At 33.2% G+C, this 20,622-nt stretch overlaps 2 protein-coding genes across 7 annotated transcripts in view; one reads left to right on the top strand and one right to left on the bottom strand.

Moving 5' to 3' along the window:
- Positions 1 to 3,403, bottom strand: part of LOC148596659 (uncharacterized) — a 47,300-nt gene extending 43,897 nt beyond the window's left edge. For 3 of the 4 annotated variants that reach the window (XM_088563997.1, XM_088563995.1, XM_088563998.1), the window contains exons 1-3: positions 3,321 to 3,403; positions 2,207 to 2,500; positions 1,394 to 1,634 (exon numbers count right to left, since the gene is read on the bottom strand). In XM_088563997.1, coding sequence (XP_088420123.1) covers positions 1,394 to 1,634; positions 2,207 to 2,410 — 445 coding nt within the window. In that variant the 5' untranslated portion in view covers positions 2,411 to 2,500; positions 3,321 to 3,403. Of the gene's footprint in view, positions 1 to 1,393; positions 1,635 to 2,206; positions 2,501 to 3,314 lie in introns of all 4 variants that reach the window. The other variant, XM_088563996.1, reaches the window with a different exon arrangement.
- Positions 3,404 to 3,419: 16 nt separating this feature from the next.
- On the top strand, positions 3,420 to 20,622 carry LOC148596658 (putative methyltransferase-like protein 25). Of its 3 annotated transcripts, none has more exons than XM_088563991.1 (11): positions 3,420 to 3,510; positions 5,398 to 5,554; positions 7,125 to 7,190; positions 9,111 to 9,332; positions 11,344 to 11,449; positions 11,976 to 12,665; positions 13,827 to 13,935; positions 14,605 to 14,696; positions 15,675 to 15,785; positions 16,496 to 16,572; positions 18,283 to 20,622. In XM_088563991.1, exons 2-11 carry the CDS (start codon positions 5,432 to 5,434, stop codon positions 18,439 to 18,441), a joined length of 1,755 nt encoding a protein of 584 aa, XP_088420117.1. In that variant the 5' UTR covers positions 3,420 to 3,510; positions 5,398 to 5,431; the 3' UTR covers positions 18,442 to 20,622. The 3 variants fall into 3 exon arrangements, with proteins under 3 accessions (XP_088420117.1, XP_088420119.1, XP_088420120.1); XM_088563993.1 differs by lacking the exon at positions 3,420 to 3,510 and adding an exon at positions 4,147 to 4,283; XM_088563994.1 differs by lacking the exon at positions 3,420 to 3,510 and adding an exon at positions 6,280 to 6,388 and having other exon boundaries at positions 5,416 to 5,554.

Here is a 20,622-nt window from a genome sequence, read left to right as displayed (position 1 = left end):
ATCACTTTAGAAACACTTTCTAATGTCCTAACTCACACTACCTGAAATGCCTATCCTCATCAAGTTAGTCCAAGTGAACAGCATATCAAAATTAGTAATACATATAATCATGATTGACAATTTTGTATCTACATACAGGAGAAAATATTGCCGTACAGTATTATGATATTACATTATGCCTAGATACAACTAGATATCATTGAGATGGGTGTCATCTCTGTGGGCCCCGCTGTCAATAACATGGTAAATAAGCTGATATGTAGCATTACTTGAAGTTATTACGGATGGACAGTACGACGGACCTTTGACCTACCCTCTGGTGTTGGTTAATATACGTGTCAAGTACAAACTTTGAAATCATAACAGTTCTCAAGATATAGAGCGGACATGATCTTTACCACAGGACAAGGGATGGTCAACTGAAACCAAAGTTCTTGTCCTTGACCTTTGACCTAGGAAGTTATACATACATGTACATTATAACACACCTCTGGTGGTTAATATACTTAGTACATGTATAAATTTTGAAATCATAACAGTTCTCAAGATATATAGCGGACACAATCTTTACCACAGGACATGCGGTTCTCAACTGAAACCAAAGTTTTTGACCTTGACCTTTGACCTAGGAAGTCGTACATACATTATGACACACCCTCTGGTGTTGGTTAATGTACGTGTCAAGTATAAACTTTGAAATCATAAGGATTCTCAAGATATAGAGCAGACATGATCTTTACCACTGGACATGGGGTTGTCAACTGAAACCAAAGTTTTTTTCCTTAGTCTTTAACATAGGAAGTTGTACATACATTATGACACACCCTGCAATGTTGGTCAATTATGGTACATATTAAGTATAAAGTATGAAATCATGACGGTTCTCTAGATACAGAGCGGACACAAACTTGTTACGGACCGACGGACAGAACTATCACTATAGGGCGACTCTCCTAAAGTGGGACCCTAATAATGGAGTGTAAGGCATTTCATTAGGAACAGACTGGAGGTCATTTTGCATGCTTCACACATCTGTCTGGCCAGTTCAAGTGAAGAAAAATACATATATGTATCATTCAATTAAGAATTTCTAGATTTGTCCTGTTTAAATTTTTATTTGACCTTTTTGGTAAAAAAAATAGTGAAAACACTGCAACGTGATACATGTATCTTTTGGGTCAAGTTTTTACATGGCTAAAATACATGGTCATGTTTAATATACTCTTCTCATTTCCCTGAGAAAAAAAACAGCAATCTACGAGTGACAAGTGAATAATGAAATTTTGCAATGCAACCCCACAAGAACCTTCATGATAAGAGTGTTATTATCAACTAACTATATAATCCATTTCATACACCATTTTTTTTTTACAATATATCTTATAATACTTACTACCCAAGATCTCCACGGAAGTAGACTCATATTTATACTGTACAAATACCACATTGGGTAAAACAGCTGATCTAAACGCATTACTGTTTCTGATTTTACTAGACACAATCAGGAGACGGAGTGGTGTCCCTCCCGGCACTCCACTTCCTCCACCAACAGTTTCTATACTGACCGCCTCTTCCTGGTAACTCAGAGTTGGTTCCTCCTGCGGTATAACTGGCAGAGGTGCATTGGAGGCTTCCTGTAAATTATAAATACAATTCTGTAAAAAGCTTTCAACAACTATGTGCTACTAAAATATGGAAAATAAGGGAAAGAATTACTGTATGTGTAACTAAAGTATAGAAAAAAAAATGGAAAATAGTACACATGTAATTACATGTAAAATATACAAGATGGGGGAGAATAATCAAGGGAACCAAAATTCTATTTAAATTTGTCCGTAAGCATCCATGATTTAGATATTTTTTACCGCTTATAATGGGATAAACTACAGAAAACTTTTCATGCCACTTTTCCATAGTGAATTTCAACTACGGTAAATTTGAACTATCAACTATTTAAAACGGAAACATTACAAACAATTTGATGGGGGTTATGAGGTATAAGTTCTTTTACAATGCAATAGTCTCTGCATTTTTTTGTCTTCATGTGTTGCACTTTCTGCAAAACTCATATCTACTTGTAGTGTTAAGCATTATGACTATTTTTTCTAATGTTCTTTTCTTATTTTCTATTGGTAGTTGGTCACTGAACCCTCTCTTCTTCAAGAACATTCATTTAAGTATACTTTATGCATATGTAAATACTGACCTCAATCCCTTTATAATCAAGAGCAGGTAACTCTTGACATGACACTGACTTTTCACTGGCTTTAACAGCTTCCCTAATATTGTGTAGAGACTTGCATCCATTATCATGAATGGAATCAGAATGTTTGTTGGGAGAATTAGGGGGAGATAGCTGCCAATCATCTTTACTGGATCTCAAGGGATCATCTCCCTGTGTCTCAGTCATAATGTAATTCAAATTTTTGGCTACACAAGACTTCACGATGAAATGGCATCTTCATTCATTAGAATTTGTTACTGTACTATTAACCCATATCTAAGAAACAAATTGAAATATACAAGTAGTTTAAGAGAAGGATTTTGTACATTGATCGTAATTGGAAGTAATGCTATTCTCCCTTCGTCAGTTTTACTTTATTCTCAATCCATAATATATTCATGAACGGAGTTTAAAATTCGTGGGTACCAATTTTTGTGGTTAGTGAAAATATAAACTGATTTCTATTGCATATGTCATTTACAAATGTAAATAATTCTTGTAAATATAATAAGAAAGAAAAACTCTAAAAATGTACAGAATTTTTTTTCTAAAATATCATATACACCACTTGAGAAACTTTTACCAAAGCAAAATGCTACATCTCTGTATATTAAAGCTTTAAAATGTAGTCAAAACACCAGATAGACAAAATGTTTCAAAGACCCACATTTTATTTGACGTCCAGTTGTGGTAAAACAAGGCATTCATTTCTGATCCTGCCTTCTTGACATTATATGTGTATGTCAAAATAGATTGTGATCTGAATACAAACTGTATTGCTTGGTTCAAGTTATTGCATTTTCCTTCAACTTCATTCTTCAAGTAAGAACAGACTGAAAGTAGTCCAACTTATTTGTGAAATAAAACTGACAATTGAATGATACTAAAACAGCAGAAATTATACATTGGTAAACATGGTTTTAGATAAATGACCATAGGAGATTGAAATATTATCAATATATTCTGTATGAAGGCGATTGAAGCTCTAAAAAGGCGAATTCAGACGGTGTTTTCTCGAGTACAAGGTTATGTATACAGAAATGGAGAGACATATAACCTTGTAAGAAAGAGAGTAATAGGCAACAATCACTTTTACCGGAGTTTCTTATTATATCAGAAAAAACGCCACATTTCGATTCGCAGATCCGGCAGATCCAGGGAAAACAAAAGGGAGACAACTCCGTTAGAAAAATATAAAGAACTGAGTCGACCGAGGACAGCAATTCCGGCACTTCCCCAACTGAGGACTGAAGACTATTTATTGTATTTACAGTTGACCTATCTAAGTATGAGTCTTACATTACAAAAATCACATATAAGGAAATTATGGCATGAATTCAATATCCCTTGGGTTCTACAGCCCATGACAGTTAGTGGTCTCTTGTTCCTTGTTGATATTAGTAGAGCTGTTACTCTGTTGAGTGTATGGTTTATGGACATTGTCATTTCACAATAGTCTGACATCTTATTAATATTTGAAGAATATTGATTAAGTATCTTAATATTGGTTCACCATGAACTATATACATATCAAGCAAATACTGGCCTCCTATAACTGGTAAAAATTGTGTTTGAGTGAAGCTTGCTTTTTCGTAAATTATGCCTTCAAATTTTCTTAAAATAATCCCAGCCCACCTCCCACGTAAGTATAAAAATAGTGGCTGCCTAAGATTATTACTCCAAAATTTCTTATGTATAAAGGTTTGTTAGCCTGAAAATTTATAAGTCTGTTAAAGAAACTAGAAAATAGAAGTGTTGCATTGAATCTGTTAATTTTAGATGCTCAAAAATAAAATCAATACAATGCACTATTTTTGAGGTGTTCATGATATTGGTATATCATTAATATTAAAACAAAGTTTAATAGTTTAAACCACAGTATATATGCATGTGTAACGGGAGAACATGATTTGACTCACAAAGTTATACTCTGCCACCAAAGATAAAAACATAGACCGCTTGGTGACAAGCCAGGGACAAACCGATTCAGCTGAAGAATGAATCCCCTAGCCAAGTCAATTAATTGGCTATTTAAATCTCACTACCAACTACAATGCAGGTAGGCTGTCTTGCCACACATGTACAATGTATACACTCCTTGAGACATTCACGTTTCCCATATTAGCGTTCGTGCATCATTTATCATGCATTTACACATCGTTTTGCGTTCGTTTAAATGCATGCTGGGAGCATTCGTTTAAACGCACGATAGGAGCGTTCCTTTAAATGCACAATAGAAGCATTCATTTATTTTTGTACTTCAATTAATTCCTTGATTTAACTGTTATTTTTATATTTTTTGCTATTTTTAATTTATATAATTTCATTAATTTTATTTTCTATTTTTTCTGTCTACATTATATGTCAGTATTATTATTTTTCGTCGTTCGTATATCGTGCGTTTAAACGCAGGATATGAGCATTCATCTATTTTGATAGGAGCGTTCGTTTAAACGCATGATAGAAGCGTTTGTTTATCGTGCGTTTGGGTATCATGTGTGCGGGAAACCTGAATGTCTCAAGGAGTGTATAAGGTTTTTAACTAGATAAATATTAGAATATACATCTAAGATTTGTCCACCTTTGTAATTTATCTTTTGTCTTCAAGTATAGCTCAGTAGTGTTCCATGTATACAAATGTCTCACTATTGAAGATTGTTCTAGCATGGACATTAAATTTTGAAGGAATTTGGTTTACAAAGTGGGAATTCTTTCTTAGTAATGAATTTTATATACCGGTAGTCCTTTAAAAATTTCACTGTCTCACATAATAGTATTTCAATTGATCACAGAGCTTGATAAACCTTAGCATTTTTTTTTTATTTATCCTGCAACTAAGCTTTCTACTACACAAATAAAGGGTATGGAATAATGCAAAGCTTTATTCCTTCACTGCATAATATCGTCTCCTGGTTTAACAAGTTTAAAGGTCCCCTTGCCAACTGCCACACTCAAAAGATTGCTGAAAAAAAAAACTACTTCGGACAAATTTCGCATGTTGTAATAAGACAATGTGGTTGCAGGATAAAAACAATAGATGAACATAGCCGAAAATATCAATATATTTATTTGTACCCTTGTGATCTGACTGTTCCTAAAGTTCATCAAATAAATTCAATATTTTATTGCAATGGCAATATACATTGTACATGTATTGTATATTTATTTTCTAGAAACATCCGGATGACTGTACAATAACGTGTATCTATGATGGAAACTAAGCAACAGTTAAAGGCTTTAACTGATTTTCTCCTGCAATACAAGTGGATCTATGATTTCAAGTTGACAAATTTCTTTATTGACCGGGTGTGGGAACAGATTCCAGAAGAGGTATTTTATACATAAATTACTTTTAGAATGATAAGGGGCCATTCTTTGTTTCCCCAAATCTTACCGGGGTTAATGTATTCTTTTTAATTTATTGCCCCCTGGTGGTCAATCTATACATTACACATGTTTGTTTTACATGTTTGGTCTTTGTTCCTGGATTACATTCTTTTGATTACTGCTATAACCTTGGTTCCCTTGATTACTCTTTGATTACTGCTATAACCTTGGTTCCCTTGATTACTCATTAAACTTCATTATGTGTTTATTGTTGTATTGATATTTTGTTTTATGCTTTTTCTTTTATATCATGTTTCAGAACTTTTAATTAATAAACTACTTTAAACTTTGAACTTTGTAAAGACAGGTTATGTAACCTACATGTACATGTAAGTTTGTACAATGTATAGCTGTTTTCTTCCATTATTTCAAAAACATCATATGATTTAGATTAAGTTTATTTGAGATGTAGAAAGGAAGTGAAATCTCTTCTTAAGTGTCAGTTCATGCAAGAATCAGGCAGTGGGTGAAACATGGTATGAAAAAAAAACATGATTTTGATTGTGTAATTTGGCTATTTGCACCATCAGAATCAAGGAAAACAGACAAGATTTTCCATATCGTGCTGGACCATTGAGTTTACAATTTCATTGAAATGCACTGAAAATGAATATTTCAAGGGCAGATAACTCTGTCAACAACCTCATTTTTCTAACTTTCTATTGAAGAATTTCAGAGAAAAGCCAGTGGTACAGATGGTCTCACTAACCACTTCCGGGTCAAATGGCCACCCCCCTATGTAGTACCAAAAACACACTGAACCTAGACATATGCATTGTAAGTGCATTATTTGTGTGTATTATGATTAAAAGTAGTCAAAATAAAGCTGAGAATGTGTACTTTAAAATCATATATGTAATTAACTACAAAAGTGTATGAATATTGTTTACATGTGTGAGTAATTTGCCTCCATGCTGTCAGTTAGCAGAACAGGTAAAAATGTGGATTTTCAGTATTATTTATTCAAGTAAATTTTGTGAAGAATTTCTACTATGATCGTACCATTAGCATAATGATTTTGGAAGCCTTATTTTCCAAGCTTCGCAACAGTATGCAGCTTTAAGATGTCATTTGTCCTGGGAATTCACAGTGAGACTTTGAAAATTACTTTTTTAACATGTAAAGTAATGGAAAGGTTAGAAGTGGTTAGTGAGACCGATATTAAATAGTGTTATTTTCAAATAGAAAAAGTATCCTTGAGAAATATTACATTGCCAGACCAGTGGGTTTTTGACCTGCATGTTTCTGATAATTCCCATTTTTGAATTTGTCTGATTCTTACAAACTCTTACACTTTAATTACCACTATTTTGTTTTTTAGAAAATCCAAACAGAGACTAAATAAGTAGATTTCCATGGCTTTAAAGTTGATAAAGAAACAATTTTTCAGTATTTTTTTTTTCATAAAGTTGATCAATAAGAACATAATTACATGATATTTAACCAGATTTTAGACACTGGTAGACTTATGAGAGTTTTTTGTTTAATCTTTTTGTCTTCCTATTTTCTGCAGTGGGTACCATGCATTAATCAAGTGAGTGTTGAGGAGATAAACCAGATACCATTTGGATACATGAAGGTAAGTTTTCTCTGAGTACTTTATTTGGCACAAAACTTTGTAGTGGTTTTATATATGCTGCCAATATTGGTATTGTGTGATTCCTTCTGTTTGAATTGACTTCATATCTGCCAACATTTGAACATGTCCAGGGGGGGAACTGTACACATGAAATGGCATTCAAGGAAACCATTAAGGCGACCTTCAAATTCATCAAAGTGTTGTTTTCTGGCTTTTTTCATGACAAAACAAATCTAATGCATTACTTACTTGAATGTTTGGTTTTAAATTGTGGTCAAAATTGTTCTTCAAAAATATATGTTTGTTTGTTTGTTGGGGTTTAACGTCCGGGCAGCAATATTTCAGCTATATTCAGACGATGAACATGAAATTGGTGATAAAATGAACATGAAATGATGATGAAATGAAAAAGGGATGGGACACAAGGATAATGGGGTCGACATATTTTGATTGCCACTGGAAATAGGGAGAAATGGGTAGGGTCAGGCAAATTAGCCTCCTGTGGCGGAGCCGTATGGTTCCTACTCCGGGAGAATACCACAGTAGGGTTCATTAATGTGCGAGGAATATGGCATCTTTCCCAACACGGTGCACCACTATGGTTTGCGGTCAGGTTTTCTGTATTATAGCCTGACAACCCCAGCATGTAACACGCCAGGGGTACCCCATTCCACCACCTGGGGCACACATCCCAGTTGCTCTGTGGGCAGAGCGCCCTAGCCCCCGGCTAGGGTTCTGAGCACTATTTACTCGCTTTTTACGACAAGCTTAGCGCTGCTGCAGGCCTATTCTTTTAACACCTGGACCTGCATGAAAATATATGTTTGTTTGTTTGTTGGGGTTTAACGTCCGAGCAGCAATATTTCAGCTATATTCAGACAATGAACATGAAATGGATGATAAAATGAACATGAAATGAAAAAAATGGATGGGTCATAAGGATAATAGGGTCGACAAATTTTGATTGCCACTGGAAAAAGGGGGATGAGTAAGGTCGGCCAATTTAGCCTCCTGTGGCGGAGCGCAACGGTTCCTACTCCTATCGAATATATCACAGCAGGGTTCTTTAACGTGCGAGGAACGTGGCATCTTTCCCAACACGGGGCACCACTATGGTTTGCAATCAGGTTTTCCGTATTATAGCCTGACAACCCCAGCATGTAACACGCCAGGGGTACCCCATTCCACCACCTTGAGCACACATCCCAGTTGCTCTATGTGCAGAGCGCCTAGCCCCCGGCTAGGTTTCTGAGCACTATTTAGTCGCCTTTTACGACAAGCTTAGCGCTGCTGCAGGCCTATTCTTTTAACACCCGGACCTGCACGGGGATGCATGAAAATATAAGTTTTCAAGCTGTCATGAGGGGAATCCCCCACACTTAGCAGATATGTGACTTTTCATTTCCTGATGATGATATGATGTACATTTTCTATTTAAGAATTTTTTTTATACTTTCCATGATGGTGCATACAATACAGATCAAATATGATTTTAAGCTCAAATCCTTTACATGTATACTATTTTGATCAATTATAAATCAGTGGGATAACAGGGGGCCATGTGCCATTTATTACATTCCAGCTGAAAATGTCCCATTGAAATCTTAATTTTTTACTTAGAATGTTATAGAATGGCCTATTGAAGTTCTTAGGATAATTAAAAATGGTCCATTCTCAAAACTTTAATCCCAAGCTGATTTATAATACCCTCCACATGTAATGTTTAGAGGTTAAAAATAAAAGATTGTGTTTGTCTTTCTGTTCGTACATGTCTTTGACTGTTCACTTATTTTATAAGTGATTTTGATGAAACTTAATAGAAAGTTTAATTGTTAATTGAATAATAGGCGTCATGAGTGGTGATTATTTAACATATCTTTTTGTCTATTACTATATAATGTTTTATTTTTGTCTCTTTAGGATGACTGGCCAGTGAGTTTACAAAAGTTTCTACATGATTCACTGTCGTTATCAGTACACTGTAAGAAGGAGGAGGTAACTGAGGAGGTCAAGCTAGACCAGGAACTGAGGAAAGGGATGAACCCTAAAAAACAACATGAAGTTTCACACATGGCTGCTTTGGTTCATGACTTAGCATGTCAAACAGGAAGTGATGTCATTGTAGATATTGGGTCAGGCTTGGTATGTTCATTAGATATTAAAGAGAAAATGATATGACTAATTTTAATTGAACTGTTGGTGCCAACATCATTTTAAAAGTATTCAAGATCAACAATGCACACAATGTTGTTCACTCATGGAAGTCTGGTCTTCCCTTGATAAAATTAACTGTCTTAAGTACTTCTCTGTCTAAGAATCAAGCAAAGTGGACATTAGATGTGGCACATGAAGAAGAAAAGGCAGATATTCTATTGTATTATCCAAGTACCTTATAAACCTCCAGAAAAACCGTCAAAATGTTTGTAAGAGTAATCAAAGGAACCAAGGTTATAGCGGTAATCAAAAGAATGTAATCCAGGGACAAAGACCAGACATGGAAAACAGACATACACAACAAAGAACATAAAGTAACTAAAATCATACATACAAAGTAACAAAAGTAAATGAGCAACTTGGACTCAACTAAAAACTGGGAGCATGTACCAGGTGCACCGGTAGGGTAAGCGTTTGCCTTTTTGAGATATTGGTAGGTCAAATTTAATTGAAATACACTATGGAAAAATGGTAGGAATTTTCCTTATATAACCAGTAAAACAAAATCTACATCACAGAATAAATTTAAAAAGCTTTTCAGTTGTTAACTATGTGTATTGAATATATTTGAGGCAAAAAAAACCAAATTGAGAAAAAATGCTACCCATTGCCTAATTCTTACACAGAATGGTATTAAAATATATAACTAGACCAAGGATTCAAATTAGTGGTAGCCCAAAGTCTTGGACCCTCAATTTCTGACCTGGGACCTTTGAAATTTCATTTGCTGAAGTCTTTTGGCCTTCAACCATTTTCATTGACCCTTTACTGAGAAATATTTGAACCGCGGGTGACAAATAAGAAAGAGATTTCAGCATTCCCAATTCACATACTGCAGCACACTTTTCACATACAATAACAATAATGTACGTACAATTGTTCATGCACATAAAAAACATTATACAAAACAATATTCTATTTTTATCTTAAACTTTGAATTTCTGATCTTCCATTCCATTTATTGTCAAAATGTGGCACTATGCGACAACAAGGTTGGTTTACATCAAAGCAAAAGTGAAATATTAGTCTGATTAAATTATAAAATCAAATCAGTTATTTGTACCCTTAAAAAATCTTTGCACCCAAAAGTTCAGAGGTCAGGTGGTGCTTGAAAACCTATAGCAAAACCTAAAGTTGGAATGCGCGATTGGTATTTTCTATCTTTCTATATGTATTTAAATCTATAACAGCCAAATGGGGGGGGGGAGTGTTACTAGGACATTGTTTGCCATTTTTTGTCAATTTTACACATGAAAATCACAAACTTTCCAATAAAAAGTGGTGAGGCAACCCCCTGTCACCCTTCCTCTGGATCTGCCACTGGATGATTGTGATGAAAATACTGTAAATTTATTAATTTTCACTGTGTTCTAACTTTAAGGGTGGTCAGTAAAAAACATGAATAATAATAGGGTATGTAAGTGTCGTCATGTGACCCCGTGATGTCATGAGATTGGATCCAAGTCTACCATTCAAAAGGATGGAGACTTGTCATTTAAAGAGCTTTGAGTTCAGTGTTGAGGGCAAATATCATTTTGTGTTAAAAATGCCGATAGAAAATAACAAATATCTTTCCTACATGATAAAGGCATTAAGAAAAAAAATAAGATAGAAGATTTTGCATTCTTGTACAGCGTTTCAAGTACCCGGAAGTAAACAATAAAGTGCAGATTGGTCTTCAGTTTTCAATATGTTCTATGTCATAAATTCTGGTAAAGAAAATTAAACTAGAATGAGGGTAACATACCCTATACTCGTGAAATTCAATTTTGACACTATTTAACACTAATCATATTTTGAAACAGTGAAAAATGATACCTGCCAATATTAATACTTGACGGAATCCGAGAAAAATTAGCAACTGCGAAAATGAATATACTTACAGTTTATTGTTATTTGCTCTGTTTTTTATCACCAATGTTTTTCTATACATTGTAAGGGCTACCTGGGACAGGCATTAAGTAAAGTATATGGACACACAGTTGTTGGTATAGAAAGTAAACAGTGTCATACAACGTCTGCTGAGAAAAGAACTTTGCCATCAGGTATAATGCTGTTTTTTTATAATGACTTTTAACACCATTCATGTCTGGTGAAACCACCAGGTGGAGCCTGATAACTGTGATGAAGTCACTGTAAAAAACAACATGGCATTTATTCCTGATATCAGTAATTTATCAATACATTTCATGGTTAAGTCAGCAGACGTTCATTCTGTCTCTTACTGACCGCTGCAGACAGACCTTTCAAAATTCTGGGACAGTTTTCATATGAAATGTTTGACAAAATGATCATGTTGCATCTAGAGTAAATTTGTAATGTCAGGTGCTGTTTCAGAGCTTGGTGAGTTGTTTCTATCTTTTTAGTGTTTTTTTTATGTAAAAAATTACTGTACATGTATATTTAACCTGAAGCTGAAGAAGTGCATAAATATCATAGCTTTATGGAAAGATTGTGGTTATAAGGCTGCTATTTAATGAAAAAAAAATACATTTTATATTAAAACACTGTATTTTTTTTTAAAGAAATGATATTATATATATTGTGGGAATTATTATTACTGCTTTTCAGGTAAAATGATAAATATGACATTTGAGCTACAAAATAATGAAGAAAGTATGGAGAGTTTCAAACAGACTTTAAGCAATACTTTAAACAAGCTAAATGCCAGCACTTCAACAGACATTTCAAAAATTACCAAAGAGGAGATAACTCTGAATGATCAACCATCTCCCGAAAGAGAAACTGTAGAGAACTGCAAAGCTGAATGGAAAGAAAAAGACAGGCATGAAATACTTTGTCAATGTAAGAATGGGATTACTTGTTCCAATAATATACTCAGTGCCAAAAATGCAACCTTTAATACCAAAAGTACGGAGAAATTAAAATGTGATAACTGCCATGAGTTCGACTCTATGGATGATGTTTTGCAAAAGGACTCCATTTCTAATTTGAATAATTGTGGAAAAATTGAAACTAATATATGTAACTGCAATTGCAATTTGTGTAATTTGTCAAATAGGACTTCTTCACAAAGTTGCCATGGAGGCAAATCAAAGACTATTGAGAAAAGCAACATTTTCAAATCAGCTTCTATTGACAGTTGCTATGGTAACACATCAGTAAATCAGAATGTATTGATGATAGGACTTCATTGTTGTGGTGACCTGACTCCAACAATGATGAGATATTTCTCAGAGGTAGACTTTATATCAGGACTGTGCTGTGTCAGCTGTTGTTATCATCGGATGATATTTGATGGTAAGTCCAGGTTATCATGAGTTGCAAGATAGAGAAATTTTACATACCCAAAAGTGTGATTTCAGGTTTTAATATGTCACAGGGCCAATGTGGTATGTCCAGAATTGCAGAAATAATATCAAAACAAGTTTTCTTAATAAATTTGAAAATTTCATAATTCACTCCTTAAATATGTGTGCTGTTAATGCAAAAGCTTCATTAAAATCTTAAGTAGTAGTCTTTGTAAAAATCATGCAAAATCTGGAAAAAATGATACACCCCAAAAAAGGCTACATATTTTTATTTTTGTAATTAAGTTGTTTTATGGGTGTATATTATGAAATGTGTAATTAGTCATTCAAATCTGCCTGCTCTCAGGAGATAATCAACACTGAAAATCCAATAGATTCTATTGTATTATCTTCCTTAATTTTGAAACCTACAGTATATTCTATACAATTTTTATCTCCTATGAACACGGGTTATATGAAAAACTGAATGCTAATTTCTGATCACTATTGCAATTTAAACAAAATATCAAAAATAAAAATATGTAGGCTTTTCACCTATGAATCATTTTGCATGATTCTGAGCTAGAATGCTAGTTAAGATGAAAATTAAGCAGAAACAATAAAATTCAGATAAGTTATGGAAAATCAGCTTATTTCATTTGATATATGTAGAAAGTATGTTGAACTTTATAATATTTTCTCAAAAACAGCCATCTTAATCAATACAGCTTCTTGAAATATATTGTGTTGTTCAAAGCTTGCATTCTATATTTTGGATTGAAAAAATTACCCCATAACTACCTGCTATAGTTACTTAGTAGGACCCAGTTAAAGTCCCAGGAAAGGAATTGAGGGCCTTTAGCATGTTTACTGTGTAATTCTTTTCTCTTTTCTAAAGTTAATTTTGTAACAAATCCACCAGTTTAGAATGCTTGGTTTGCCATGTTTTTTTGTTTTTTTTTATAAATCATCATAAAATGTTTTAATGTCACATCACGTTTTTGGGTGTAATGGTTCACATGGCCTAAAATAGGAATAGTCTTGTCTCAAAAGTGAGAAAATTCAAATTTTTTTCTCGACATATTCAAAGTGACTGTATTCAACATTTGTAAGGAAGGTAATCTTGTGACTTGCATATTATTTTTCTAATCTTTTGACATTTTTTTTGCAGAGAGTAATCAGAGATTTAACAACTTCCCTTTAAGTGAAACACTGAAGTCAGTAATAGATGCCACACAGCTTAATTTATTTGCCATGAGACTTGCTGCTCAAGAAACAAAGTATCTATCATGTCTATAGTGAATTATTTACATAATCTTATCAAGTAGCAGTCTTTATTAAAATCAGACAGGGTTTGATTCATGCATGTCAAAAACCCATCATATTCAGTTTTATTTCTTGTTCAGAAACAGTTTTGAATGAATTGAAAATGAAAAGAAGTTGGTTCAGTAAGGGTAAAATCTGGCCTCAAAAACAAAGTCTGCATGAAGAAAATTTTATGACATTTCTCCAACTGTTTGGTCATTCTGATGCTTCATATATTGTGTATTATTGTTAGTTACAATTCATGTAGAATTGTCTTGAGTGAACAAATGTTTGGCCACTTTGTTTCACACAAAAAACATCTTAAAAGGTTTAAAATTACTTTTATTTCTAGAATAACATCATAAATCTCATCAAAAACAGCTTGTATTCAGTGTTTGCAATCATTTTACTACACTACTACTACCTAGAAATCAGCTTTAATCAAATTTTCAAAAATTTACAAATTAAGAGGTTAAAAGGGGCCCTGACCAAACTTTCTCCTTTGAACTGTTGATAACGCAATAACATAATAATATAAAATGCAATTGGGAATGTATGCAAAATACAGGATAATAATTTAAAGGGTAAGTTTATTCTAATCAGTATGTTGAATAGTCTCTAAACTATCTGCTGTTATTTTTTAGGTCAAGGTGGGGTACCCAAACGTCTGAAGACCATGACTATCATATGAAGAATGTTGCTTACAGAGGGATATTAGAACTCTACTGTAGACAAGGTCAGGGAGTATTGCAATGTTGTGTACAGTATACTGTGAAAATACTATTGCTTGTAGGGCACCAATTTTCATGGTTTTCATGGGTACAGTTAACAAAGAAATTTGGTTCCCGACAAACAGAACATTTCGCATTTATTTGTCAAATCCATGAATTCAAGAATCCACTAAATTGTATTGTTTTCCTAAACCATGAAAATTCACAGTATACAAGGTTTGGCAGTATTACAATGTGTAAAATTTATACAAGGTTGATCAATTTTACAATGTTGTTTACAATTTATACAAGTCACTTATGAGGCTGAAAAAATTAAAATTTTATGAAAACTGATTTGTTTAACATGTCATAGTTTTCCTTTCCTCTTTTGACTACCCCGGACCTGACCTTTTATGAACAACTCGGTGGGTGTTTTTAGAAAAGCAGAGGATGCTTACCCTAGCAGTGCACTTGGTCCATGCTCCCAGTTTTTAGTGGAGTCCAAGTTGCTCATTTGCTTTTGTTACTTTGTATGTATGATTTTAGTTACTTTATGTTCTTTGTTGTGTATGTCTGTTTTTCATGTCTGATCTTTGTCTCTGGATTACATTCTTATGAATACCGCTATAACCTTGGTTCCCTTTTAACAAAGAAATGAAGAGGAGATGAACAAAAAAAATACCACTAGTTTCATTTACATGTATACCAGGAAATTAAAGTGGCTGGTTATACATGTACCCATTTATTATATCTTCATTGCAATTTTGATTCTCCATATTACTATCTTGAAGTCTCTTATAACTAACGGTCAACCCAAAAAGGGTTACAATGTTTAACAAGTGTTAGACTTGATGTGACCTGTTTAAGAATTGTGCATTAAAAATGCAACAAAAATTATTATGTCACAAAAACATGAGCTTAATTTTGAATTGATAGTCAAAAAGGTTTCTTGAAATCACTAATCATCTGTACATGTATGTCTATACAATATACTTTCTCCACAGAATCATGTGATCACCAGAAGTTATTTCGTAAATTAACGAGAAGAAGTGATATGTCCTGTTTTGTTACTTATGTCAATGCTGTGTTGAAGAGAACAGACCTACAGACAAATGGTTAGTATCAATACTTTTTCTCTTGTCTCTCCTGGTTACCATAGCAACCTTGTGTTGAAGAGAACTGACATACAAATCAATGGTTTGTTATACTGTTTTTCTTGTAACTCCTGGTTACCATGGCTACCTTGTTTTGAAGAGGAACAGACCTACAGAAAAATGATTCGTATCAATGCTTTGCTATTGTCTCTCCTGGTTACCATGGCAACCTTGTGTTGAAGAGTACAGGCCTACAGTCCAGTGGTTAGTTTAACAATGCTGTTTCTCTTGTCTCTCCTGGTTATCATGGCAACCTTGTGTTGAAGAAATTGTCATGTGATACATTTCAAATTTTGGTAATAAAATTGTTTTGGTTTATGTAAAAATTCATGAAAAGTAGAGATTTCAAGTGATTTATAGACATGATAAATAGGACATCTGATGGGTCCCATAATAGTTGGTATAAAATCATAAAATTTGAAACTTTTTCGTGTAGTGGTTGTTTTTTGCTACATTTGTATTAAAAAATATTGATGAAGTTAATCCCCATACAAAAAAATCTCCTATGATTTGCTGTATAAGATGTTCGACCCAACGAACCCCAAAAATAAGTAACAGACATTGAGATTGTCAGTTTGTGTAAAATTATGATAAATTTATTGTGTTGTAGTATTTCGTTGAGAAATTCTTAAGAACTTTAATAAAAATATATTTAATTAATCTTCTTTTAGGAGATGAGATACACCAAAAGTTAATGGATCTTCACACACAGTATGAAAAGTATTTTGATTTTATAGAGCCATTCACTGTAAGTTTGTATAAAATGCTGTAGGTTCATCTGTACACTGTGAAAGTACTATTGTTCATGGGGTACCAATTTTGTGGTTTTCATGGGTAGGCCAAACCACAAAATTAAGTTCTCAAAAAAAGTAAATTTCCATTGATCTGTATACTGAAAACCTCAAAACCGTGAATTCAAAAACCCACAAATTTATGTTTCTTCCATAAACCATGAAAACTGGTATCACGAAGAAAAGTGCTCTCACAGTAATTGATTTTTAAAATAGAATACAGTGAAACCTAGGGTAAGGGACATAACTCTTGAAATCAGTGATATGTAGCATATTCAATTTCACCAAAGCCAATCAAGCTTTCATATGAAACAGAATGAAATTAGTCCAAGTTATTTTGATGTTTAAATGAGATTGATGTAAAATGCTGAACACAGACATTCCAATGATTTGTAAGAGTTGTGTCCCTTACCCTTGGTCTGTTTAAATGTATTTTGAACCCGAGTGAACCAACACCTGTGTAAACGTAACAAATTTAGACTAGTTTCACTTTAGTAATAGTAAATTCTCATTTAATTTATTAAAGGCCGTTATTTGAAGGTTGGTATACAAGATTATTGTCCCCTGCTGCAACACGGTAGGGGACTTACAAATACTGGTGTCCGTGTTTGTGTCCATCCAAAACTTTTGGATGCGATTTCTTGGAGATCACCAAATGGATTTTGTTCAAATTTTGTACGATTGTTAGTAACCATTTGTAGTTGATCATATCTAATTTCCATTTTGATGCGGCAAAATTTATGGGAGTTATGGGACTTCTTTTATTTTTTTCATGGTTCACTATAGGAACACTTTGTGGACGCAACTCCTCAAAGACTGCTGAAGGTTCAAATTTTGCAGGATTATTAGTAACCATATTAGGTTGATCAAATTGCACCACAAATTTTATTCAGCAAATTTTGCGAGAGTTATGGGACGTTGTTGATTTTTTACATGTTACACTGTAGGGACACTTTGTGCCATTGTTTGTCACGATATGTAGTTGATGTAATGAAACAACCATTTTGATTTGGCAAATTTTACAGGAGTTGTGTGACTTTGTTGATTGTTCTACATGTTACACTATTGAAACATTTCAAATCTGTTGTTTTCTGGTACCGATTCTGACCATTTTCTGAGTTGTATTTCTCTGCAGTTAGGTATGTCATTTCACCAACAAATCTGCAAAAGTAAAAATGCTCTATCTTTTGTGTTCCGTCTATTTTCGTTCTTTTCAGTCATACTTAGGATTAACTTGGTCTTTCAATTTTAATTGTTTTCTTTGAAACCATAATTTTAATATGAGACTTGGTTGCCTTTTCTTTTTACATTCTTCACATAAGCATCTTCCCATGCACTAATGAACAATATCAGTAATAGTTCCACAAATAACAGGAGTTTAGAGACATTTGGGCTTCAACTTTTTCCATGATGGTAGGAGACATATGGCTATGCTTAGCAATGTTAAATAATCTTTGGTTTTTAGTTTTGTTTTGCCCCACCCTCTTTAAAAGTTGGTACTAAAAGGGTGTTTTATCATTAGAACTGTTAGGAACAGTTTATTATTGAAGTGACAGTGATTTTTATGATTCAGATGTCAATGTGTTATTTATGTTTTTAAAAGATTTTTTACAGGATAGACTTATCTTTTTAAATTATGAAGGATATATTTGTCTTTCTATTATCAGATGTTACAAGTGATGATGCAGCCTGTGATAGAAACTCTGATTTATCTTGATAGACAACAATGGCTTAGAGAAAATGGCCACCATACCTACATTTCACCTGTGTTCAATGATAACATTTCACCCAGGAACTTGGCACTTATAGCTTACAAGACTGGTTAAATACATTTTTAAAATGGTTAAGAGAAAACTGTCATCTCATGTTTGGCGAGGGTGCCCTGAAAATTGAGCTTAGCTCTCAAAGCATACAAGACTGATAACGTGGAAACTAGCTATCAACAAAAAATGGCTAGAGAAAAAAACTTGAATGCTTTTAATGTTAAGAGTTTGTTTCTGTCAAACCACATATTCTTGTTTCATTATTGGTTCAACTGATTGTCAGTGTGCCAGAGAAATTGGAAAAATCTGTTATGGAAAACTGGCCAAATTGCTGACTTAAAGAAATAATGATCTAAAATTCTGATGGACAAAATAGTAAACACCAACACCAATTTATAGATATAAATTGTCTATTAAATTGAAAGTGCATTAGTGGATAACTAGTGATCATGTGAAACCAGATCTCTGTGTAACCAGTCTACATCAATCTATGAACATTGACTTTGATCAAGTGCAATTAATTTCTCCTTGTGTGTCACCTGCAAACTAAATATGGTAGAATTATGGAATCTGTCCATATTCTGCCCACATATCTTGTAAATGCAACTTTTCCTAAACAATTATTTTTAATGAAATTTTACAAGAAGGTTTGGCATCATATGTAGATATGCAAAGGGAAGGAAAGTATTTAAGTATAAGTCTTTGTAAGAATCATGCAAATTCTGTAATATGTGGTAAGCCCAAAAAAGGCTACATATTTTTATTTTTGTTATTAAGTAGTTTTATAGGTCTATATGTTATTTTTAATCAATTATTCCAATCTGTCAGCTCTTAGGAGATAATTCACATTGAAAGTTCAGTGGTTTCTACTGTATTTCAGTGTCTTTTACAGAGTTGTCTCCCTTAATTTTGAATTTCTACAGTACATTCTATATAATGTTTATCTCCTATGAATATGGGTTATATGAAAAACCACATGTTACTTTCTATTTACTATGACATATTCAAAAAAATATCAAAAATAAAAATATGTAGGCTTTCCAACCATGAATCGCATTTTGCATGATTCTTAGCTGGAGTGCTACTTAAATGCCTGCATTAATCTTGAACTTATTTGATTCTCACTGTTTTTTTATTCTGAACAGATCATGTTCATTATGGTCAACTATTGCATTTATTTCTGTAATAATTTATGTATTAATTTTAACACTAAAGGGATCCCTTTAGAGACATGCCACTGATAACTTTTCCCTTTCTTGCTATGCAAAATAACAAAAAAAATATTTGAAAGATATTTCTGAATCAATATTCATGATTTTTCACAACTATTTGAAAAAAATATCTGAACATTGGCAAGTTAATTAAATAGAACATGTTTGATGTTAACATTTTCCAGTATTTCTAAATGAATTTATGTAGCTTAATTTTTTCGCACTTTACTCTCTAAAAAGTATACCATAGAACCCATCTAAAATTTAATTTCAACATTGTTCTTTTGAATAGTAAAAATCATTAAAATCAGTGAGAAGTATTCCACAATTTTTTGAAAAGTATGATTTTAGTTTACATAAAAAGTAATGGGAAATTTACAATTGACGGAATACTTTTTACACACCTCTGTTTATTTAAAAAAATGTTTAAACTTGATGTAACTTTCTTAATATTATTGAATACAAAAACTTCAAGCCATATTTATTACGTATGATAGGGAAATATTCCTTAAACAAGCGTTCACGTTTGAAATATATACAAATCCGACATACATACGATTTTATAGTAATTGTAACCCTATAACAAAAACCGCACGCCTGAATTGTTCAGATATTTTGGGCAAATAATTATCTTTTAAATTGTGAATGCCTAAAATATGACTTTCACAGTGTCGGTATGCTGTGAATGAAAATTATGTTTGATACTGGGACCGGTTTTCTAGGGGTAGGGGTAATATTTTTAACATTTTTTGAAAACTCTTTCTTGAAAATTAGTTTTGGTGGTTTATTAATGTAGAAAATTAAATTTTGTTACGTAATAACTTGTAGAGTCGAATTTATGCAAATTTTTGCGGGAGTCGAAATTCCCATGTTTTTGGAATTAAAAAAAAATATATATTCTGACTACGAAAATCGCCACAAGTCATCAACAGAGTCCCAGGTGTATCAGTTGATATTGAACGTAAATAACAAATAAGCTATTTTTAGTATAAAATAAACACTCTAGGGTGACTGGATAGATTACCCAAGTGTA

This window comes from Perna viridis, chromosome 15 (assembly GCF_037379345.1).
Source record: "Perna viridis isolate PV_CMFRI_1.1 ecotype Kerala chromosome 15, ASM3737934v1, whole genome shotgun sequence".
Taxonomy (NCBI): domain Eukaryota; kingdom Metazoa; phylum Mollusca; class Bivalvia; order Mytilida; family Mytilidae; genus Perna; species Perna viridis.
The sequence above is the reverse complement of the archived record's forward strand: the minus strand, read 5'-3'. Positions and strand labels throughout refer to the sequence as shown.

What these genes read in the sequence shown, in the direction of transcription:
- LOC148596658 (XM_088563991.1), top strand. Translation starts at nt 5,432, where the DNA reads ATGATGGAAACTAAGCAACAGTTAAAGGCTTTAACTGATTTTCTCCTG. An exon ending in TACCATTTGGATACATGAAG is followed by an intron (nt 7,191 to 9,110) that starts GTAAGTTTTCTC and finishes TTGTCTCTTTAG; the next exon opens with GATGACTGGCCAGTGAGTTT. An exon ending in GAAAAGAACTTTGCCATCAG is followed by an intron (nt 11,450 to 11,975) that starts GTATAATGCTGT and finishes ACTGCTTTTCAG; the next exon opens with GTAAAATGATAAATATGACA.